General features: G+C 47.5%; 1 protein-coding gene across 1 annotated transcript; it reads right to left on the bottom strand.

The window, feature by feature from the left end:
* Window positions 1–697: 697 nt before the first annotated feature.
* On the bottom strand, window positions 698–20,699 carry LOC127041917 (maestro heat-like repeat-containing protein family member 2A; the record flags this gene model as incomplete). Its single annotated transcript, XM_050935673.1, has 16 exons — window positions 20,551–20,699; window positions 19,877–20,117; window positions 19,517–19,763; window positions 19,263–19,370; window positions 19,028–19,093; window positions 12,376–12,518; window positions 8,592–8,714; window positions 7,827–7,989; window positions 7,174–7,272; window positions 5,133–5,284; window positions 4,458–4,601; window positions 2,970–3,062; window positions 2,109–2,178; window positions 1,878–1,991; window positions 1,084–1,157; window positions 698–820 (listed from the first exon to the last, which is right to left on the bottom strand). Coding segments are annotated over exons 1-16 (2,109 nt in total), but the record flags the coding sequence as incomplete, so codon positions are not given.
* Window positions 20,700–24,464: the final 3,765 nt, after the last annotated feature.

The following is a 24,464-nucleotide window of genomic DNA, read 5'->3' as shown; positions in this document are numbered from 1 at the left end:
GGAGAGTATTGCCACAAGCTCCAACTTTGTAGAAAAGGGGCCAGGCAGAGCTAAGATCTTCAACAACTTGCTCTAAAGTTGAACTGTTTACGTTAATACAGATCATGGATCCAATCATGGAGCACAAAGTGTCTGGAGCCCTTGGCTATGTTCATGCATAGAAATACGGACTGAAGATATTTTTAAACAAGTACATGTAGATGAGAGCATGTAGTGAGGGAAATATGCAGCAAGCTTTTCCAGGCTCCTGACAGTCTGTGATGCAACCTGCATAACATTGGTGTTTTGCAGATAGTTTACGTTTGCTTCAACAGCCACAGAATTGGGCATCATTATGTTGTCTGGAGAGTCTATTTCAAACAAAGAGATGTGCTTCCTTGTACTAGAATATTTCACTGAAAAATGGTGTTTTCAGAAGTTTCAATGATTCATCAGAGGGTTGAGTAACCTAGATGACTCTGTTACAGGTAAAGACCCAGTGTGAGCATCTGATCTCTGTTACATTAGTATGAATCCAGAGTAACGCCACTAAAGTCAGCGGAGTTACCTTGACTTTACACCAATATAACTGATCAGATTCTGGCTCTAATCATTCAGTCCAGTTGTCCTTGAATCAAAACTCCCACTGAAGTCAACGGGAGCAGTCAGCATGCAAGAATGGTACGACTGAGTCCTCAGTGCTCAGAACTCTCCTTACCAGTTTGCTGGTGGACACTCTGAACTCCATGAAAACATGTGCTACCATCTCCCATGCTTCACAATTCTCCACACTTTCCAAGCTGAGCAGCTTCTGGATGAAATGAAGAACTGCTGTCCTCACCTGCAAGGGTAGAGATGACACACATGAGTTATTGTTATCCTTTCTGCCTGAAATTGGAGATAAGATATAAGAGTCCTTATGCTTTTGATTTGATCTCCTTGGCTTATAAACATGGATCCATTTAACACAGGCAGGAGAATGACATGCCTTCTCTAGTCTGCAGTCTCTCCTCTGGATCTGAATGAGAGCTCCACCCAGATATCCATTCATCCCATATCACTGAAAAAAATTGAAATATTTCACTGCTCCACACACACTCTTACCGTAGCATTCTGATCACCCAGAGTGGATTTCACTGCCTTCACAATCAGACACATTTTATCTCCTGTCTCGGGCACTGAAAGATAAGGAGAGGTGTACAGTACTTCTTTGTTTCACACACTCACTTTCCACAGTGGAATGAATCCTGAATTTCAAAGGACCCTATTGAAGAATAGTACCTAGCTTCTCTCATATACAGAATCAGTGGGGAAAATATAGGACCAGACTCTGGTCTCAGTTACATCAGTGTAAATCTAAAATAATTCCATTGCTATAAACAGTGCCATCATATTGCCATGATGGAAATATTTTAAAAGAGTTAGATAGACTGAGGTCACCGAGGTTTATCTGTGTTTATACAGTATAACAGAACTCAGAATCTAGTCTATAGTGTCTAATACTGATGATTGAGTCAGGAGGGCTATTTTATTTTTATCTGATGATTGTTAATGTGCATTAATCCCTAGTCAGCTTCTGTATCTGAAGTTGAAAAATATCTTGGGCTACATTCAGCACTTAGTTGAACCTGTTGATTTCTGTGTGGCTATAGGGGGGTAACTTAGGGAAGCATTTGGTCCCTTAGTGGATATCCAGAGCACTGGTGACTGTGTGTTATAGAGCCTCTGCACCCCATTTGCAGAGGCGATGAGTCTGTTACTGCCCTGCCATGCCTACAAAGCCTTGGTTCTTCAGCTCAATCTATAGTAACTATGCTTTTAGCTCTGGGTGTCCCCAACTCAATCCTCAGCATGTTGGCCAAGAGGGCAGCTAGCACAGTTGCTCCTGTGTTACTTACAGTCAGCATCAACAATAGCTCTGAGCAGATTCAAAGACGTCACGCAAACAGCCTCATTCTTAATCTTCAGCTGGGAGTGCAGAAATGCTAACAGATCCTCCGGAGAAGAACGGGCTGCAAGGCAAGAAATCACGTCCTCACTGATGACAGAACTCTTATTCTTACCATACCTTACAAAGGTAAGGAAGTTACATGGAAACCACTGTGTAACTCAGAGTCTCTTCCCCTTACCTAGCAGAATTATACAATGGACCAGCTCTGTGTGATTTTCTGTGCTGAGCGGCTTAGCTTGAGAACAGATCTGTGGGAAGGAGGGAAATGGTCAAAGAAAAACTAATCAGAAGCAATTGAAAAGAAAATGTTCAATTAATTTCTAAGCTTCCACTTCCTACGTGTCCAACTAGAGGTCTCAACCCCAGGTGGATGGTACTGAATGCACAGCAAGGATCAAACACAATGATCAGGAGGAGGGAGAAAACTTGTTCACCTTAGCCTCTAATGATAGAGCAAGAAGCAATGGGCTTAAACTGCAGCAAGGGAGATTTAGGTTGGACAACAGGAAGAAGTTCCTAACTGTCAGGGTAGTTAAACACTGGAATAAATTGCCTAGGGAGGTTGTGGAATCTCCATCTCTGGAGATATTTCAGAGTAGGTTAGATAAATGTCTATCAGGGATGATCTAGACAGTATTTGGTCCTGCCATGAGGGTAGGGAACTGGACTTGATGACCTCTTGAGGTCCCTTCCAGTCCTAGAGTCTAACAATCTATGAATCTATTAATCAATACATTAGATAAGAGAAGCTAGAGTGTTTTGAGCAGCAGATCTCATCGAATCAAGACACAGCTACAGTTTTTACTGTGCTATTCTGACTCCCCCCGATAATCGGCTTATGGTGAAATTGCTTTACAAACTGAGCTGGATATTAGCTAAGAAAATGAGACTGCTACCTGCTCACTCTTGAGCCTGCAGAAATCAGGAATGCATGAGGAGGTCCCCAGGCTCTGTACTATCATTCGATAGATTTGGATTGTTAATATGCTTCAGATCTGCTGTGCCTAACTCAAGGGATCCAAGCAAAACTACCCCTCACCTGGTTGTGCAGAGCACTGCAGATGGCTTGAAACACCCTTTTAGGGAGAGGGATCTTATGTTCACCAGAGACCTCCAAGAGCTGGCTCAGACTCTGCAACAGAGGGTAAAAGTCAGATGGTGGCACACACAGGAGCAGTATGTAGTGACTGGAGCAGATTTAGGGGATTCGTGGATTCCAAGGCCGGAACAGATTATTGCCATCATCTAGTCTGACCTCCGGTATAACACAGGCCACAGATCTTGCCCAGAATAATTCCCAGAGCAGAGCTTTTAGAAAACATCCCAATCTCGATATAAAAACTGTCAGCGAGGGAGACTCTGCCTCAGCCATTGCTAAATGGTTCTAATGGCCTAAATTCTTTCTGCCTAGATGCACACAGTCACATTCAGCCATTTTTAAACACACCTTTCTTTGTGCCTAGTTTACCAAGTGATCTAAATCACTCTGAATCTCTCCTCTTCATTATTTACCACTTCCCAATTTTTATCTCATCTGCCAACTTTATCAGGGACGATTTTATGTCCTCTGCCAGGTTATTGATAAAAAAGCTGAAAATCAAATTCCCTCCTGCATCTAAACACTTTTCTCCTTTGTTGCTTCAAGCTTTCAGAATCTCTTTGATGCCATCTACAGATTTTACTATATTTAAGTAGATGTGTAGTGCCCTGATGCTATCAAACAAGTCCATGATGCACTGGTTCCCTCCAAATCATGGGTTTTTCAATCCCAAATGTGACCACATACTCTGTACCAGAAAGCTTCAACCAACAGAGACGGTGAGTAAATATCACTACCAAGAAGTTACAGCTGTCTGGTGACTTCATTTACAACTGTGTAGCCCCACTGAAGACAGAATATGGCCCCTTTCTTCTTGCTCATGTGGTACTCAGGGTATTTGAAATAGAGAGAGAAGGGAAGTGAGACAATATCTTTAATTAGATTATCTCACCCACCTTAGTGCTCTAATATCTTGGGACCAACATGGCTACAACAGCACTGCATAGAACGGGAGATGAAATAGACAGGCAATGCTTTTAGATCCATCTAGTTACAGAATCCAAAGCAATGACTCTCAAGCCTCCTTAGTATTAATTTTCAACCACTGACTGTTGGCTTGGTACTGACCAGAGACAACATATGGCAGCCCCTGCTCTGAGCAGCTTATGAACTAAAAGATAGACACAGAGTTGACAGGATGTACTAGGAAATCACAAGGAGGGAGTATCTTTTTGGGGAGGGGCGCAGGTGTTTTGTTTTTTATCTCCTTATCATCCTCCCCAGGAAACAGAGGATGCTTTTTCATAAGAGGCATTTACCTACAAATCTTGTTGCCTGACTCACCATGTGTATAAACCCAGAAGTCGTGTGTATATTTGTTTTCTAACAAGTCACTGTCTCAACCAGGAAACCCCACTGGCAGCAAACTCCTCGTGCAGTTCATACATACAGACACATAGACAGTTACCGGAAGGACTGCTACCTCACCTTCGTGATGTGAAAAACATGAGTGTCCTCCTTATATTGTTCAAGGAGCCATGAGATCGTTTCAAATATCTGATCCCGATACTCCTCTTTATGGAGCAGAAGGCTCATCATGGGACCAAGGGCTTTGATGATTGCCTGCTTGAGCTGCATAGATGAGACACAGAATTTATGTTCCTACTAATTCATTCAGTATCATCCAGTGGGAACACCTCTTCTACTTCTAATGCCTGCAGCTTCCCTTGTTCCACTGTAGGAACGGCCCTATCTCAAGATTTCCTGGTAAAGAACCGGGACTCGTAGGGTTGGTTTCAGGATTATATTCTAATGTACCTCACAACTATACCAGGTAAGATATTTCCCCAGATAAGAATGCATTCTAGGCCAACTCATCCCTGCTGGAACTCCACTGGGGCCGAATGGAGGAATTAATTTAGCCCACTAGCCCGTCTTCATCTGCACGTTAGGTGCATAAAACTAGAATCCATGTACACTGTGTACAGACAGAATTTCCATGACGTGGTGACATTATAAATGTTTGGGTTTAGATGTTTTATATGACACTCTTTTCCATCCAAAAGGACCTACCATTAAATGCCATCATCACAAAGAGTGCCAGACACATAGAATTTAACATTACAATTTCTGCTAAAGGTTTAGAAAGCCAGCAGTTCTCACCTCCGGCTCCTCACAGGTCAGCCAGTTGCTGGTCACATGAGAATACATGGGAAGAAAATGATTGCAGAGTCGCAATTCACCCGCTATAGGGAATGGGCACTTTTCCCAGTTAATCAAAAAGAGCTTTACCGCCCTTGACCATTTTTCCAGAACTGTATGGACAGAGAGAAGACAGGCAATGTGAAAAGGACATATTAGTAACGAGGAAAAGTTGCTTTACCAATGAATACACCTAGGCCTAAAGTTTACTACATTTCCATGGCAGCTACTGCTTAGTTCAGGACTAGATGCTGAAATCCCAGATCAATTTGGAGCTATTTCTCTTCCTCCCATTCCATGCCTTATTTCTCAAAAGGCTTTTGCATTTTTTAATTTGCAGATCTCTCAATCTTTTTTCAGTTACCATCATTTGAAGACAATTTTTTTCTCCCTTCCTTGCTACCTCTTAATTAGAGCTGCTAAAAAAGCAGTTTAAATTCAAAGAAAAATCTTTACTGATAGTGTTTTTTCTTTCAAAATTGCAAAGTATAAAAATCATTTATATTTTTCAAAAATCAAAAAAAAATTCAGCCACCTCTTTAGATGCTCCAAAACCCTGGATGCACACTTCCTGATCAAACTTGTCATTGACATTTTTCAAGTTTGTTTTTCATCAAATTTGGGGAAAAAATTATGGAAAATATCATTAAAAACCAAAATATTTCAGCAAGCTCTCCTCTGAATGACTCGTGTCCCCTGCAGTTATGACATGCATCTGACGAAGTGGGTATTCACCCATGAAAGCTCATGCTCCAAAACGCCTGTTAGTCTATAAGGTGCCACAGGACTCTTTGCTGCTTTTACAGATCCAGACTAACGCGGCTACCCCTCTGATACCTGCAGTTATTGTTTATTTAACCCTAACACTGGATGATTTTATCTTGAGTTACAGTTTGTCTGAAAGATGTTGAGTGCCCCTAACAGCCATTGGCTTTACTGGGATTTGAAGGTAGTGGGGAGCACTTTGCCCTGAAATTAGGTGTATCTAGCGTCCTTGCTAAGAAGAATTAGGGCCCAATCCTGTTGTCTATGAAGTCGATGGCAAAATTTCCATTTACCTCAAAAGGCACAGGATTAACCCTTTACTGAGCATCACCCGAAAAGCAAAGGAAGAGAGAAATGGAGAAGAAGAGAAGACAGAGAAAGAGGGTGAGAGGAAATGATGATAAAGAAACTAAGGGAAGAGAATGAATGATGGAGTGGGAAATGGGGTTTTTAAATGTACAGTATTGAAATCTGCTCCCTTCACCTCCTCCCCCAGGAGCCTTCTGACAGATGGGCAGCTTCAGCCTTTGTGTCTGTTTATTTTAAATTATATCCATGAGTCATAAAGGGCCTGAACTTACAAATGCTCAGCGCCTCCTGTAAAAGTGAGGAGCACTCTTGTCATAAACAGATAGCTAAGGGTTAATGTCTCTTTCACCTGGAAAAAAAGTAACCTGAAGCACCTGACCAGAGGACCAATCAGGAAACAGGATTTTTTCAACTCTGGGTGGAAGGAAGTTTGTGTCTGAGTTCTTTGTTTTCTGCCTGAATCTCTCTCAGCTAGAGAAGGATTTTTCTATTTCCTGCTTTTCTAATCTTCTGTTTCCCAGTTGTAAGTACAAAGAGATCAAATAGTGAGTTATATAGTTTTTTTTCTTTTGTGTTTACATGTCTCTAGTTGCTGGAGTGCTAAATTGTATTCTTTTTGAATAAGGCTGTTTATTCATATTTCTTTTAAGCAATTGACCCTGTATTTGTCACCTTAATACAGAGAGACCATTTGTATGTATTTTTCTTTCTTTTTTATATAAAGCTCTCTTTTAAGACCTGCCCAGCGCCTCCTGCAAAAGTGAGGAGCACTCTCCACTTCACTGAGTGCCACGGGAGCCCAGGAACACAGCACCTGGTGCAATGCAGGGCAGGGAGCACAGTTCAGGGCCTGTTTGCAGACTTGGTCAGTCACTCAAGACCCCCTCAATAGCCATTCTAGGCACCTACAGTAAGTGCTGGCACTTACCACCACAAAATGCTTGTCTCATCCGGCTGTCATTGACTAACTCCAACATGTGGAACATGGCTTTCAGGGTTATTCTCACAAAAGGGATACACTTAAATGCTGCAGGGAAAGGCCAGAAGAGAAAGAAGACAGATAATCGGCTGCTTTACGCCTTCTTAGAATACACTTAGAAACACTGTGGGGTAGGGTGCTAGGGGCTCCTGGGCCAATTTGCACTGCATAAGCAGAGCAGAATGGCTTTAAAGCAGCCATTGAAAGCCAGTGGAGGATGCACCCTGAAGAGAGGAATCCTCCATCAGTGCACAGCTGTGCCCGCTGCCCAACTCACTCCCAGCGTAAGGGGAGAGAGCACTGGGGCCGGATGGGAAGCGGGGTGGAGAAGAGCTCCACCAGACCTGATCTTCCACTCATTCCCATCCCTAAGGAACTTCAGTCAGGGGCAGAAGTTAGAGCTTGCACCGCCGTCTGGACAGCTCATCATCTGGAAGCCAAAACTAGCAAGAGCAGTTAATCCGGGGTGTCTCCACGCACACACGCACGCACACACTCAAGCAGAGCTCCGTTTAGCTGCAAGATTTTTAGGTAGAGAGAGTAATCCCCTGTCCTTAAATGAAAGGTGATAACTTTGAAACAAAAGATGGAAGTTACCGTACCATAGGCTGATGACAAGTTTCCCAACGTAATTAAAACAAATTCTTCAGGCAGATTTGGTGGTTTCAGATGACAGAGCAGCTCAGACATGACAGGATCGAAATAGCAGTGTGCCAGAGTCACTAACGTGTTGCTAGCTGCCACTTTGACTTCATTTGTTGCTTCCTAAAAGAAAAAAAAACTCAAAACACTGAAGTGACTGAAGCCGGTTGCATTAGCCTGACTTGTTTATATGAGTCAAGTCCTTATTTCTGTGCATAAGTTCCAAATGAACCCACCCAACTTTCTGTGGATAGAGGCATTAGTCATAAATATTTATTGAGTCAGTTGGCTAAACAATTTTCAGCCTCTGAGTTGCTTGCAAGCTGCTTAGTTAGACTATTCATTATTAGCTCCTTGTGGTGGATGACTGGTCACCATAGTCACATGATAGTATCAGAGCGCCTGCCACATAACATCAGTATCAATAATGAAATCCCTAGAAAACTTCGGGAAAGACTTGCTCATTAAGAAACCATAGGCCTCTTTCTGTATCTCATATCATGTGTCTTGGGTCCTGGTCCTGCAAAGCACTTAAGTACAAGTGTAACTTTCGCATGTGAGTTTTCCCATCTTATGCATGTGCACAAGTGCTGTCTAGGACATTGTGGGCCTCTAACAGAAGAACACATTTTCATTTCAATATATACTTTACCCCCCAAAAAAGAGAGTTTTAATTAGTTAAAACTTTGGATCCTTTGATTAATATCTCAGGAGAACTAACTTACCTGAGTCTCTCTCATGTGGTTTAAGGCTAGGATTATTGTTTTGTTCAGTAGCCCTCTCTCCAGGTCCCCGGTGTCCTGCTGTAATACCTTCTCCAGGATACAATAAATGTCTACTCTGTTTTGCTGGGGACAAACCAAAAAAGAGAACAAATAATCGGGAAAAGGTTTTTCTTGATGACCACATAGTAATTTGACAAATAAGACCCTGCCCTAAAGAGCTTCCAATCCAAACATGAAATGACTAGCCCAAGTCTTATCATAACAGAGTAGGTCCATGGCCAAGAAGAGAATCCATGTCTCCTGAGTCATTATCTAGAGTCTTATCCACTAGGCCACACTGACTTCTCAGCCAGCATGCTCACACAACTAATCCATTGGCTTAATTGGTATAAAACAAGCCATACCCTCCACAATCACCACATTTAGCAGCACTTCAGAAGCAGCTGAGCAATTGACATACTTTAATCTTCCAGGAGAGAAAAGAGCGAGAAGAAGCCTCCTTCACTGTCCCCTTATCGAGTGTCATTTACCACTTTGCCCTTGCTCTGTCCACTCCAGACAGAATTTGAAAATGTTGAATTACAAAATACCCAACTCCCGCAGTATGTCCTCAACAGCTCCTAGGGGAAATGAGCTCAGCAGTTAGACCTACATTGACAGTTGCACACTTGAAGGTGTCTTTTAGGAGGCCCATCAGTGCAGAAATTCACAGATGATAGTATCAGCTGGGACAGATTAGAAATAAAGAGGGACGCAGAGAAATTAAAAACCTGAGCAGAGAACAAGATTCCTTTCAGAAAACTGCAAACTAGTACATCTGGAAAGGAGGTAGAAGTAACTGACAAAATGGAAGGGTGAAAAGTGGGAAGCAACAAGTGTCCTGGGGGTGACCGTGGAACACAAAGTCAACATGTATATGCAAGGGGTGATGGCTACCACAAAGAACCATGTGGGTTAGGTCTTTTATACACAGGGATCATGGCAGAAAGCAGGAAGAGGACAGTTCCTCTCTGTTCAGCTGAGGCATGACTGCATCTGGATTATTGCATTTTCTAGCACCACATTCCCAGAGAGATCAACAAATTGGAAGTAATTCATGGGAGAACAAAAAAGAATGCACGGGGGTGGCAGATTTGACTTCAGAATAGAGCCCTGCAACCTGACCCAAATCCTATGGGATCTGACTACAGGCATCAGGGTCAGGTTGGATGAGAAAACAACTGGACTCTCTTGGGCTCAGGTCAGGTCAGTTCTCCTCCTTTAGCCCATGGGATCAACACAGCAGGGGGCAGTGTCAGAGGATCAAGCCGTTGCTGCACATTATTGCCGCTGCGCCGGCCCCATGAGCAGGATGAGGTGGCAGTATTCGATTTGGGGGGAAAGGTTGGGACCAGGATGGAAAATGATTCAACCCTTTCAGGGTGAGGTGAGTGGGCTTGGGGCCCATTCAGGCTGGGCTTCAGAATTGGGCCCCAGCAGACCTCTACTTCCGAAGACAGACTGACAGAGCTGTCTATGGCCGATGCGGCCAAGGGCTGACTGTGAGGGAGACATGATAATACCATACACCTATCTGAAGGGTGTGAACACCAAGGAAGGAGAGGAATTTTTTAGTATAATACATTTAGGTAAAAGTAGGAGTAATGGGATTAAACTAAAAAAAGACATACAATTTAGACTTTAATAACAAGAAAAATGCCCCACCTGGGAGACAGGTCTATAAGGTTATGACACAGTCTTTCTAGGAAAACAGTGGAAGCTCAGTCATTAGGAGCTTTTAAAATTAGTTGGGCCAAAACAGTGGAAAATGGCTGCTGGGAATGCTCCTGCATTAGCAGGGAAATGGACTAGATGAGCCAATAGCTCTTTTCCAGCTCTGTCTCTTGTGAGTCTGTAAACCTACGTGACCTGCATGCCAAGGTCATAAAGCCCTTTGGAATGTTCAAAGCCAATCAGATCTCTTGATTGGCTAAACAGTCCAGTGTGCTGCTTGAAAAGGGATGCTTCTGCAAACTGCAATCAGAACACACAGCTCCACTGGGGAGAAGCTCCTTCCATTAATTTTTAAATGTAAGGAGGATTTTTTTTAATTGAAAATTGTCACTGATAATTTATGAATAAGCTCTACGTACTTCAAGTAGCTCTGGATTATGCAACAATTTTATTCTTTGAAACCAGAAGAGATTCATCATTAATCGAATAATTCAAATAATTAATGTACTAGGAGGCCAAGACAAGCAGTTCAGTTCTGCTCATAAGGGCTAGTGGGGGACGGCAGACTGAGGCAGGGGCTGAATGGGAGTTTGAGGGGAAGGGTTGGGACCAGGATGGAAAATGATTCAACCCTCTCAGGATGAGGTGAGTGGGCTTGAGGCCCGTTCAGGTTGGGCTGCAAAATTGGGCCCGAACAGACCTCTACTTCCGAAGACAGACTGACAGAGCTGTCTTCCCGAAGACAGACTGACAGGGTTACGGGGGGAGGGAGGTTCAGAGCCACACAGCAATGGGGGAGGAGCTGCAGAGCTACATAGGGAAAGTGAGTGGTTAGGTGGAGGCACAGAGACACATGGGGATGGGGGAGGGGGCACAGGGACACATGGGGATGAGGGGAGTGGGTGTCTGAGTGGGGTGGAGCGGACATATGTGGCCAGGGGGTGCAAGGACCCATGAGGGTGCAGGAACACATGGAGACAGGGGCAGATGTGCCTTCCTGAATGGGAGAGGTTAGGGGTCAGCCAGGGTCTGAATGGGGGGGACGCTCCCTAACAGTTCCTCCCCGCCCCTCCCAAAAAAACCCTGTTCCATACATTTCCCATCCATACCCAGCAACCCTCCAAGTTCATACCCAGGTTCCTTCCCAGCAATTTACTTCCCCCTCCCTCAGCATCTCCATCACCCCTGACTCCACCAAGCCTTTGCACTGTGGCTGAGGGGTGCCAGAAATACGGTTCTGTAGTGAGTTGAAATGAACTGTTACTCAGAGTTCTGTATTAATATGCATAATAAGGAATCTATTTGTCAAAAAACATTTCCTGAATCCTTTTTATTGTCTGTATTGACACAGACATACTTGTTGACAGGGATTTTGAAATAAATAATCAAAAATAATTTGAATTGGTGCAATTATATTGTATATTTGCTGAAATGTTAAAATACCGTGTGCATCATTTTTATTTTTTTATTGCAGAATTCCCCCAGTAGAAAATATAGAGATAAGGTCTCTTCAGTGCTATAATCTCAATAATATGTCATCATAAGAAAGGAGTGTTGGCTAGGAATAAGAGCAGGGAGTCAGTTCACTTGGGTTTTAGTCACATTCTTTTACTAACTTGCTAAGTGGTGTTGAGCAAGTAACTTAATTGCCTGTGACACAAATCATCTGTAAATGAGGACCATTCTCACAAGAGTGCTGAGATTCTTAATTCACTAGTATTAGGTAAGCGCTTTGAGATTTTTGGATGAAGATGCTAAAGAAGGGCAAAGTATTATTAAAAGAGATTATTGCTAGTCCTATAGTGTACTTTTACTGTATACAGCCCATCTACTCCACTGTGTGTAAAAGGACAATACTCTCTTTATAGAGCATTATATCATCCTGATCTGTAATAACAGCATTTTGCATGATGAGTTCATGCCTGAGGACAAAAGGGTGAATATTGATTATGCTGATTGTGAGCCAGGCCACGTTCTATACTGAATTACCCCCATGCACTCCCCCATGAAGTCAGACAGAATTTGGTGTGGACACATGGAAAGCGGATGGAATTTCATGAAACTGCCCTACCTCATCCAGTTGCAGTTTCTCTAGCAGAACTGTTACAACGCTAGCCAGCTTGGTCTCAGCTACACAGGCAATCCTGAGGGCAATTTTGTCCTTATCTTGGTCATCCATATGTGCCAAGAGGGAAACAACCTCATTATAAACACCTGAAATTAAAGAAAAGGATTTGGCTGGTTACCACTGATAGTAGAAATTGGTGCTGGCCTCTTTAATTCAGTATCCAGTAAACATTCTGCAGGCACCCAAACACTGTGAGAAGTAGACCTGGGACTCATGTAAATCCTCTTCCTTCCTCCTGATGATCAGGTTTGTTTGCTGAACTGCCCAACGTGTTTGGGGGGAAATCATAATGAAGAAAATTTGCTCCTTTCAAGTAGATCCCCATGTAAAATAATCTTCCTTTCTCTCTTTACTATCAATTGATGAGGTTTGATAGCATACAGAATAATAATTTATGGCCCAAATTTTCAAAACTGGGTGCCTAAACTGAAGCGCCTAAATCCATATTAAGGCACCTACGTCCTGATTGAGGTGGTGATTGCCCATCCTTTAAGCAAATTGCATCCTTCAGTTATAACGTCCAGATGCAAATTGAATCCTAACTGTAACCTACACTGCCCATTTAGCTGCAGTAGTGATAGTGTGGGATTAGGAGCACTAATGTTGCTAAGAAATGTGACCCCATGCTTTCTTATCCGGCATTTAAGATATTAGCAGAGCTTCATTTAGACAGACAGAGAAGAAGCCCTTCCACATTTTTTGTTCTAATTTCCCCCATTTCCGATGGATTCCACAACTAGATCTTGGCAGCATGGATGAAGAAGACACAAAATGAGGACCCACAATAAATATAAAACACCGGGGAGAAAAGAAGGGAGACCTCCCCCATAACATTCAATAGAAAATCAGATTCTCAGGAAAGTTTCCAGGTCCAGAGGCTGTAGGCCAACTCCTCAACTGGTGTAAATCAACGCAGCTACAAGGAAGTCGACAGAGCGATACTGATTTACAGCAGCTGAGGTTCTGGTCACAGAAATGGAGAACATTACAACTAATCTCTCTGTATGCCTAGGCTTTCTGAATGTGTGTGTGAATACAGACTGGATCTAGAAAATACAGTGCTGACCCTTACCTCTGTCGGTTACCTCCTGCTCAGTCACAAATGTATTCATGTTTGAATCTTTCCTCAACACTTCCTCCAGACAGTCCTTTCTCCAAAGAGCTCCTGTACTGAGAGGTAACTGGTCTCTCAGTCTGTCATGTCCAGGACAGCCAGTGCAGATTGTGCAAGCACTATTATGACATCGATGTGACTATAGCGTACCACATAATCTGCTGCCGACCAGGTATGTGCTGTAATTACATGGACAAGATCCTCAAAGGTATTTAGGCTCCTAACTCGCACTCAAATCAGTAGCTGTTAGGAACCTAAATACATTTCAATATCTGGGCCCATACATGTAAGCAGTTCAATAGGTCGCTACATTTGCTCCAGTGTAGAATTTCTCATTCTCTTGACATCATTTTGAATTTTGGTTTAGTCCCTCTCTCTGTTTGCCACACTTTCCAGTATTCGTTTTATCTGAAAATCTGCTCCTGGTTGAATTTATATAAAATAAAAGCACCAAACAAAGAAAGAGAAGAAACTGCCTTGGAGAATGCACAGTGACCCTTGAGCGTGGTTGGTTGGTTTCCTTTGCTTTTTAATTTGGTTGATCAGAAAGCCTGATGAAACCTTATTGAACTGTATTACAAATATTGATTTTATGTTGTTTTACAATGAACTGAAATTTATACTTAATTTCCATGTCCGGTCAAACAAATCAACTAAATTAATTTTTATTGTGTTTAATATAGTCTGGTGTCCTATATATGGCCATATGTAGAGCCAACTCTTGATTTTGGAAGTGATGCTGCCTTTAAAGCATTCAGAATGATGACACTCTTTGCAGTAAACCATATGGAAAAAGAATTCCAATTACATTTGTCCCTTGCTATGATTTTCAGGTCATTAAAAAACTTCTGATGGAGCCATATTGGCCTCTTACTATTCTTCCTATCTTTCCTTTGCATTGGTGGTTGTGCTTTTAATATCGTCTCCTTGAGAAACTGCCAGCTTTCCTGAACTCCTTTATGCCTTCGATATTTTCCACATGGGTGGCTACCTACCAGTTCTCTGAGTATGTTAAAGTCTGTTTTTTGTAGTCCTTCTATCATTCTCACTCCTTCCTTTCCTTAGAATCATGAAATCTATCATTCATGATCACTTTCACCCAAATCACCTTTACCTTCACAACCAGCTCCTCCTTGTTGGTCAGAATCAAGTCTAAAATGGCTGCCCCCCTGCTTACTTCCTCCATTTTCTGAAACAAAGCATTGTCCTCAGTACATTTCTGGAATTTACTGGATAATTTTTTGTGTTTTGCAAATATTCCTTTTTCAACAGATGTCTGGGTAGGTAAAGTCCCTCATTATTAACAGAAATATCCAAAACACAGATCCTGATATTTGTTCTAGAAATGCCTCATCTCCCTCCTCTTCCTGATTTGGTGGTCTGTACTAGACCCCTACCAGGACATCACCCCTGTTTTTTCCCTCTTCCATCTTTACTCAGAGACTTTCAACTGGTCTGCTTCTCACCTCCTTCTGGACCTCAGAACAAGTGTATAATGCAATACTTCCTCTCTCTTTTTCCTGCCTGTCCTTCCTGACCAAGCTATAGCCCTCTATACCAATATTCCTGTCATGAGATTTAGCCCATCGAGTATCTGTGATGCCAGTTAAGTTCAGTTATGACTGATGTACTAAAACTCCCAGTTCTTACTGTTTATTCCCCATTATTATTACTCCTTGCATTTGTGTATAGACATCTAAGATGTTAAGCAGATGCCTCCATGGATTTCCCTCTTCTTTCTCCAATAATTCTACTGCAATTTTCCACATCTACTTCTCCCCAAAGATCTAGTCCTCTATTAAGATTACCTTTTTTCACCTGGTGGCTTTTTTCACCTGCCCCCTCTGAACTTAGTTTTAAGCTCTTCTCATAAGGTTGGTGAGTCAGTGCACCAAGATGTTCTTCTCCTGCTTGACAGACAGACCCCACCTCTTCCCAGCAAACCTCCTTCCTGCAATAGCAGACCATGGGAGAGGAAGTCAAACCCTCCCATAGACCCATCTTCATAACCTTATTATGTGGACACACCTACCACCGAGTGTGTACTGAGCAGAAGGAACGAGGGGACTGAGTTAAACGCAGATGTCAAGTTCACATACTTCCATTTTCAGTGACTAATCTCTTGAACCAGTGGGGATGGCCACGGTACAAAAGTATTTCTGTAGATCAGCATGTGATTATTTGTATTGCATAATTACAATAGGCCCTCAGAGTGATATTTCATATTTCTAGTTTCAGATACAAGAGGGATACATTTATACAAATAGGATGACCACGCTCAGTAGATTATATGCTTTGTAATGATACCTTACAAGAGACCTTTTGCATGAAGCATATTCCAGTTACATTATATATTTTTATAAAATCATATAGAGTGCAACGTCACAGCACTGCATTCCCACCAGTCCCCAGGGCTGAGGCCAGCAGCAGATCACAGGTGCCACGGTCTCTCACCCCATCCACAGCAGGCATGCAGTGCTCATTTGCCTAGCAGGGAGAGAGGAGCTGGCCCGGGGGCAGGGGAAACAGGGCCTGCTGGGCTCGAAGGGACTCACCTCTTCCAGGGCCCATTCCCCAGCAAGCTGCATGCGCTATTATTAGTAGGGGTACGAGGGGACAAAAATATGGAGAGAGCAGAGAGGGCTGGGAGGCAGGACATCTGGGTTCTGCGCTGAGCTCTGGGAGGGGAGTAGGGTCCAGTGGTTAGATCAGTGGCTGGGAGGCAGGATTCCTGGTTCCATGCCCAGTTCTGCCCCCAAATCCATGAGAGTCACTCCCACTCTGGGTGCCTGTTACTGAGGTTTCATATCACACGGAAGCTGCTGGGCATTTTCCAAACCCCCTGACGGACTGGGATCATATTTTGCGAAGCCTGGGGCACTCTGAGGCTGGCAGGTGCTGGGAAAGCCATGGCAGGGTGTGATGGGTATGGGCATAGGAGAGCTGCAATGCAGAGTCTGGGCTGAAGGGGGCGCACAGGCTGAGTGTGCCTGACCTGGCTGGTGCCCCTAGTGCTGCTGAGAGGAACTGCATTTTCTCCCTCTGCCTGTCTCCCAGCCAGGGCAGCCTCCAGCTGGGCTGGGAAGCAGCCGCCTGCCCTCCCCACCCCTCCCGTGAACCAGCCAGGGGCATGGGGCTTGAAGAGGTGCTAGCCTAATGTGGCCTAGGCCAGGCCCAGATGATCACAAACAGGGTGCACCCAGCCAGGCCACCCCTGCGCCAAACCTGGCTCAGCCCAGGCCCCAACCCACATCTGCATGGCCAAGTCAGTGCCCTCCAGCACCCGCTCTCTGGGGTGGAGCAGGGGAGCGGGAGGAGAGGATCAGGAGGAGGAAGCAGCTTCCAAAGCAGCCCACGGTTTCTCTGTTAGTCAGCACGAGGCTGGGGCTTGGAGACCAGCAGGTGTCGGGGTACCTGTGCCAGTGGCCAGGAGCTTTCCATTGGCACATGGCTCAGTGGCACAAGGAGCCACTCCAACAGGCTGGTTTGGAAGCCCACCAAGGCCTTCTCCCGAGAGCTGCAGGAGCAAGGCTCTGTCTACACAAACAAGGTCAGCTCCCAGACTGCTGCACTGGGCAGCACAGTATGGTGAGAAGGTGACCAGCCCTCTGTGCAGAAAGAAGTGGTTCAGGACTATTTAGAAAAACTGGATGAACACAAGTCCATGGGGCCGGATGCACTGCATCCGAGGGTGCTAAAGGAGTTGGTGGATGTGATTGCAGAGCCATTGGCCATTATCTTTGAAAACTCACGGCGATCGGGGGAGGTCCCAGATGACTGGAAAAAGGCTCATGTAGTGCCCATCTTTAAAAAAGGGAAAAAGGAGGATTCAGGGAACTACAGGCCAGCCTCACCTCAGTCTCTGGAAAAATCATGGAGCAGGTCCTCAAGGAATCAATTCTGAAGCACTTAGAGGAGAGGAAAGTGATCTGCAACAGTCAGCATGGATTCACCAAGGGCAAGTCATGCCTGACTAACCTAATTGCCTTCTGTGAGGAGATAACTGGGTCTGTGGATGAGCGGAAAGGAATGGATATGTTATTCCTTGACTTTAGCAAAGCTTTCGATACGGTCTCCCACAGCGTTCTTGCCAGCAAGTTAAAGAAGTATGGGCTGGATGAATGGACTATAAGGTAGATAGAAAGCTGGCTAGATCGTCGGGCTCAACGGGTAGTGATCAATGGCTCCATGTCTACTTGGCAGCTGGTTTCAAGCAGAGTGCCCCAAGGGTCGGTCCTGGGGCCGGTTTTGTTCAATATCTTCATTAATGATCTGGAGGACAGCGTGGACTGCATTCTCAGCAAGTTTGCAAATGACACTAAACTGGGAGGAGTGGTAGATACGCTGGAGGGTAGGGATAGGCTACAGAGAAACCTAGACAAATTAGAGGACTGAGCCAAAAGAAACCTGATGAGGTTCAGTAAGGACAAGTGCAGAGTCCCGCACTTAGGACAGAAGAATCCCATTCACTGTTACAGACTAGAGACCGAATGGCTAGGAAGCAGTTCTGCAGAAAAGGACCTAGGGGTTACAGTGGATGAGAAGTTCGATATGAGTCAATAATGTGCCCTTGTTGCCAAGAAGGCTAACGGCATTTTAGGCTGTATAAGTAGGGGTACTGCCAGCAGATCAAGGGACATGATCATTCCCCTCTATTCGACATTGGTGAGGTCTCGTCTGGAGTACTGTGTCCAGTTTTGGACCCCACACTACAAGAAGGATGTGGAAAAATTGGAATGAGTCCAGCGGAGGGCAACAAAAATGATTAGGGGGCTGGAGCACAGGACCTTTGAGGAGAGGCTGAGGGAACTGAGATTGTTTAGTCTGCAGAAGAGAAGAATGAGGGGGGATTTGATAGCTGTTTTCAACTAACTGAAAGGAGGTTCCAAAGAGGATGGATCTAGACTGTTCTCAGCACTGGCAGATGACAGAACAAGGAGTAACGGTCCCAAGTTGCAGTGGGGGAGGTTTAGGTTGGATATTAGGAAAAACTTTTTCAGTAGGAGGGTGGTGAAGTACTGGAATGGGTTACCTAGAGAGGTGGTGGAATCTCCTTCCTTAGAGGTTTTTTAAGGTCATGCTTGACAAAGCCGTGGCTGAGATGATTTAGTTGGAGTTGGTCCTGCTTTGAGCAGGGGGTTGGACTAGATGACCTCCTGAGGTCCCTTCCAACCCTGATATTCTATTATTCTAAGGCGCGGGCGTTACCCAAGGGCTGCCATTGCTGGGGCTAACGGGCAGCTCTGGGCACTGACGGGCAGGCTGCTGCCCATGGTGCCACACAGCACTTGGGGGGAAAATGGCTCTGCCCGACGGGACAGGTCAGCAGCTCTCATCAGGCAGTAAAGCGGGGTGCCCCAGAGTGCCCTGCCCCCCAGAAAGTCCCTACTGTCCCTCACCAGCCCCACAGAGCACCCTGCCTGTCCATCAGCCCCACTGAATGCCCTGCTCCCCACCCACTAACAACTCCAGCCCCGTTACCTTGTTCAGCTCTTTCTGGTACTGGGGCATCTTCTTCAGCATCTGGGACAGGTCCTCGATGTTGGCCTGGAGGGAGGCGGTGGTGAGATCCTGGCCTCTTCCAGCGCATGGAACCCCTGCAGCACAGAGGCCTCGCCTGGGGCCAGCCACAGCAGCCCAGCCACGCGTGGGAGCATATCTAGGGTATGGGCAGGGCATACAGGGGTGTGTCAGGGGCGGAGCTGAGCGTGCTCACTTGGAGACGTCAGCGATGTGCATGTGCCGTAGCTGCACCTAGAGTTCGTTGTCTTCGTCCAGCAGCGCCTCTTTCTCCCACAAGTCGCTGGTCCCTGTCGTCTCGTACCTGCGTGGGAGGGGAGACGGGGTCAGGCTGCGGCACCCCTACCCCAAGTGTGGGGGCTGCAGAGCAGCGCAGGTACCTGGGTCACATCCACCCCAGCCCGCCTGAGGAGGAGTGCGGGGCGCCTCCTGCTGGCAGCCAGCCGCTACTTGTAGGTGTCGCTCTCAATGCTGAGCAGTCGTAGGCCATGGCCTGGTAGGTGAGCTCGTGCAGCAGTGGGGACACCAGGTCGAAGCTCCGGTCCACAATCAGCAGCTGAGAGCGGGCTTTGTCGGGGCCCTGGAGCAAAGGAGAGAGAGACCCGTCACCCACTCCTCCGGCGGAGGGGTCCTGGCCTGGCTCACATGGCACAATCCAATGGGCCCTGGTGGCCGGAAACTTCACCACCAGCCCTCTCTGCGGGCCAGCCCCCAAGCCAAGAGACATCCCCCAAGCTAGCTCAGATGTGCCAGTGGGGAGTCCATGGCAGGGCTGGCACAAAGCCCAGGCGTCCCTGTGCTCATCCTCACCTCCCCGTAGGGCCTGGGGGGTGGCTGAGTGCCGCACAGGACAGGACCATCCTGCCCCATGCCAACGCCTCCCTCCCGCTTACCTCCACCCGGGTCTGAAGCACCTGGGTCCTGGTCTGCGGGCAGCTCAGCCAATCGAGCCCCTGGAACAGGGGTGCACTGCAGGCGGCAGCATATCCCGCAGCTCTGTACGGTGGCCACCAGTGTCTTCGAGAAGCCGGAGACACGCAGCGGAGAGGGGCTGCAGGGGCGAGACTTGTCCCAGGCTGGGCGGCACCGGACAGGAGCAAAGAGCCGGTCAGGGTCCCCCGAACCGATAAACTTTCCACCACGCCTGGAGGAGGCTGGGGGGCAGGCCCTGCCCAAGGCAGTGGGACAGGAGTCCCAAAGCAGGCAAGAGGGAGTAGGGGAGCATGCAACCTGCCCTGGGCTGAGGGTGCTGTCTAAAGCGCGGCCAATCCCTTTCCTCCATCCTGGGTTCTGGTGTGCTGAGAGACTGCTGGGGGGCAGGACACATGGTGAGAGGGGTCCAGGGGTCCAAACTCTTGGGCATCCCCTCCCCCATAGAGGACAGGATCCTGGCCACGCACTCCCAGGCACAGAGGCTCCTACACCCTGGGGGTGGGGGGATGTCAGGGCTCTGCTCCCCACAGCCCAGCCAGGCTCAGCCTTACCTGACAGCAGCCTGAGAACTGGTGGCAGGGACCGGGTCCAACACAAAGGGCCACAACTTCTTGTCCAGTTTGTCCTCAGTGATGTCTTGGGGGGGTGGAGGACAGGTCAGCAGGGGCCCAGCAGCAGGAACCTCGGACCTGGTGGCCATGCCAGGCCCCGTTGCGGGGAGGGACTGGGACCGCTCCTCACTGAATGATTGACAGTCCCTGGGGGAGCAGCCTGGGGCCCCCTTTCCAGGGTGGGGCTCGGGGAGTCATCCTCCCATAATGGCTGAGTGCCTGAGCAGTGCCAGTACCTGAGCAGGGTTGCAGGAAGGGCCCTGGAGCAGGGCCCTGCCCCACCGAGCCAGTATGGGCCAGTATGGGGCAGGATGGGGGAACAGGGACTGTGCTGTCAGGGTCAGGAAGGTTCCCCAGGCCCTGGTGAGCTGGGGGAAGGGGCTGGATGCAGCATCTCAGACCCACATCAGGGGGCTGGCCCAGCCCTCACTCCCTGCCTGATCAGCATGCACTGCCCTCTTGGCACAGCAGCTGGCAATAGGAGACCAGCCCTGCGCTCCCAGGGCAGACAGCTCTGAAACCGGCTCCAGGAGCCCCAGTGGAACCCAAGCCAGGGCTGGCTCTAGGTTTTTTGCCACCTCAAGCAAAAAATTTTTGGCTGTCCCCCACCCCAGCCCTGGGCTCCCCCCCACACCCGCACCTCCTGCCGCCCCAGCCCTGGGTCACTGGTAACTCGCTCCCAGGGCGGGTCATTCAGCAGGAGCTTTGGATGTGCACAGAACACAGACAGGATCGATTCCCATATGGTTACAGAACTGCAGTAAAGTGGAACAATTTTCAGCTTGTGTGATTGGACGATATCTGGATGCGTATTATAAGACTGTCTTCCATAAATAAGGAAAAGTTGAGGTGACTTTATTATTCTTTTGTTCCACTCTTTGTTTCGATGGGGAATTTGCCAATGCAATATCACGGTTTTCCTTTTAAGCAAATAAAACTTTAATAAAAAAGAGGCAATAGCTGTTGAAAATAGCAATTCCAGTCAGGGAGTAGGTAGCTAAACCTGGAAAAGAAAAGTCAATTTCTGCTTCCATGGCTCAGAAGTGGAAATCCTCCTACGCGCCTGGTACTGTATCTAATGCTGCTGATGGCCCCTAGCAGAGCCTCCCCTCCCTTACTTTTCTTTTTAAATTTTACTGGGATCCATGTACTTCCCTTGCTAGGCTTCAGATAGAGGGGGGCACTGTCCATTTATTCCATCCAATTCCTTCTTTGTGGGCTGCAAGGTGAGGTGATACCAGTATCCCTAATGCAGTCTGGGGAAGTCTTCTGAAGGGGATATCTGGCACAAAGCCTTCTACTCCTTTGGCCCACTTCTTCCCCATTCACAGTGCCACCCCTTTCAAATCGCAGCATGGCTCAGCTACCTCATTCCCTTTCCTGTTGATAGCTGCCAAGGAATTGCTGGGAAATGTAGTTCTTTCCCTGCTCCAGGGCTGTCCCCATAGGAAGGGAGTTAGACAAGGAATTACAGCTCCCAGTGTCCTCTGGGTTCTCAGCTCCCATGCTGGATCCTAGGCTGCTCCATGGCTCCGCTTCTGCAGGGTTCTGAGAGGGGAGGAAGTGAGTGAAAAAAGAAAAGGGATGGCCAGAATGCAGCCCTCTGGAAATGTGCTGCCCCAAGCACCTGCTTGTTTTGCTGGTGCCTAGAGCTGGCCCTGACCCAAGCCCACCCAGGAGCACCTCGGCAAGGGGCTGCGTCTGCTCTTCGCTGGGTAGCACAGACGGTTGGGGGAGGAGGGGCGGAGACGTACAGTCCCTCACGCTGCCCTAACTGACCCACCTCAGTACATGGCCTGATTTTCAGCCACGCTTTGGGGCAGAACATCGGACCAGCCACCACCCACCCGCCTGGCAGGGCTCCACAGCCTCTGGGTAAAAGCACTGAGGCTGAGGGGGGAGCGCCTCTCTTGGAGGAGTATCTGGCCCCCACCACTGTAGCACTATCATTGCTGCATCCTCCCCGCTCCATGCATGTGGGGCTGGGCAGGGCTGTCACCCCATTGCAGAGGGGGATGGAGGCCCAGAGAAGTTGTGTGACTCACCCAAGGTCACACAGAGAGTCTGTTGCAGAGCAGGGACATGAACCCAGAGCTGATGCCATCATTCCTCTCCAGCCCTATCCAGCACGGGTGGGTTGCTATGCCCAGCGCTCGCCCTTCTCTCCCCCTTGGACTCTGCTTAAACCTTTGCCAGTTCAGCTCTGCTGGAGGGATCCTTGGGTGCAGATGGGGGCTGGCATAACCACTGGGTCACCCACCTTGCCAAGAGCAGAGGGGTGGTTAGTGCACTGCCTGTGCCAGCTGCCCCTCAGGGCTGGTAGCTGCTAAACATCAAGGCAAGAGGGACTAGTGCAGACAAGGCCCTAGGGTGCTGTGACCGTGGGCTGGGTGGCTTTGGAGACCTGACTGCTAGAGGCCATGCTACAAGAGACCCTGGGGTTCTGCGCCAGCTGCCAAGGTGGGTGCACATTGGACTGGCCAGCTGGGATTGTGCTGCATGAAGCAGGGGCTTGAGTCAGCGCTCCCGGCCCTGCAGTGGGCGTGTTGTCTGGATTCTATTGAAGGGGGCTGGGCAGTCAGGACTCCTGATTCCTATTCCTGCCTCTGCCACCTACTTCTGGCACGCTGCTCCATGCCTCAGTTTCCCCCAGGTAACATGGGAATAGTGCGTACACCTGTGACAGGGAGGCTTGGCAAGAGCCTCAGGAATATCCCTGGTGGGGCTCACAGGAGTAAGAGCAGCAGGCTGTGCATGGAGTGCCGCTCAGCTCCTGAGAATAGCACAGATCAGACAGGGGCTGCAGGCTGGAGCCAGCTCTGCTGCAGCAAGTAGCTCCGGTGGTTAACAAGCATGCTGTCAGTTCCTTCTCTGTGTAGATGGTGTGGGCAGTAGGTGTGTGCCAGGCTCCCCTCTGGAGGCAGGCCTGCGCTGCCAGCTGTGAGTTAAAGAGCATCTGTGCCATGGCAGGCACCTATCCCAGAGGGGCCCTCCCCGCCGAGACTGGTATCATTATCCTCATTCTACAGATGGGGAAACTGAGGCACAAATAGGCGAGGTGACTTGCTAATATGTCCTTTTGACATTGTCTGTCTTCTCTCCATCCAGGCACTTCTGGAAGAATGCTCAAGGGCAATAAAGGTATATTTCACTAACTGGGAGAAGTCCCCATTCCCTAGAATGGGTGCATCGCGATTCTGCGATCAAATGGTTCCCTTATATTGTCATGTGACCAGCAACTGGCTGACCTGTGAAGAGCTGGAGGTGAGAATTGCTGGTCTGTCCAAACTTTTAGCAGGAATTGTAATGTTAAATTCTATGTGTCTGGCACTTGTCGTGATGATGGCATTTAATGGTAGGTCCTTTTGGATGGAACAGTGTGTCATGGAAAACATCTAAACCCCAAACAGTTATAATGTCACCACATCATGGAAATTCTGTCTGTACATAGTGTACATGAGTGGCCCTCCCTCCCATCTGCTCTCCTGAGCCTTAGCACAAGTCAGCCCTGACCCAGCTCCTGCCGTCCCCATCCCACCCTCAGCAGAGGGGAGCTGCAAAGGCACCCTGGCCTGGATTCTCGCAGGGGAAACCCAGTGGCTCCTGTCCCGGAGGAGAAGCAAAGTGATGTAAAATGACCCCCTTGTGGGATGAGCAGGGAACCGCTTGTTAAGATTTGGGCAGCTCATCAGCGTGTAGACAGGCCCTGAGTGACAGACCCGGAGTCTGAAAACAGGTTTCGCTGCAGCTCGGCCAGACTCTGAGCTGACCAGAAGGGCCTCTTCTCCCAGAGACTTCCCCATATTAGCAATAAGTTACTCCTGAAGTGCTGCCGCTCTTCTTTTCTTTTTCTT

The sequence above is a fragment of the Gopherus flavomarginatus genome (genome assembly GCF_025201925.1).
Source record: "Gopherus flavomarginatus isolate rGopFla2 chromosome 16 unlocalized genomic scaffold, rGopFla2.mat.asm SUPER_16_unloc_1, whole genome shotgun sequence".
NCBI lineage: Eukaryota > Metazoa > Chordata > Testudines > Testudinidae > Gopherus > Gopherus flavomarginatus.
This window is presented reverse-complemented; position numbering and strand designations above follow the sequence as displayed.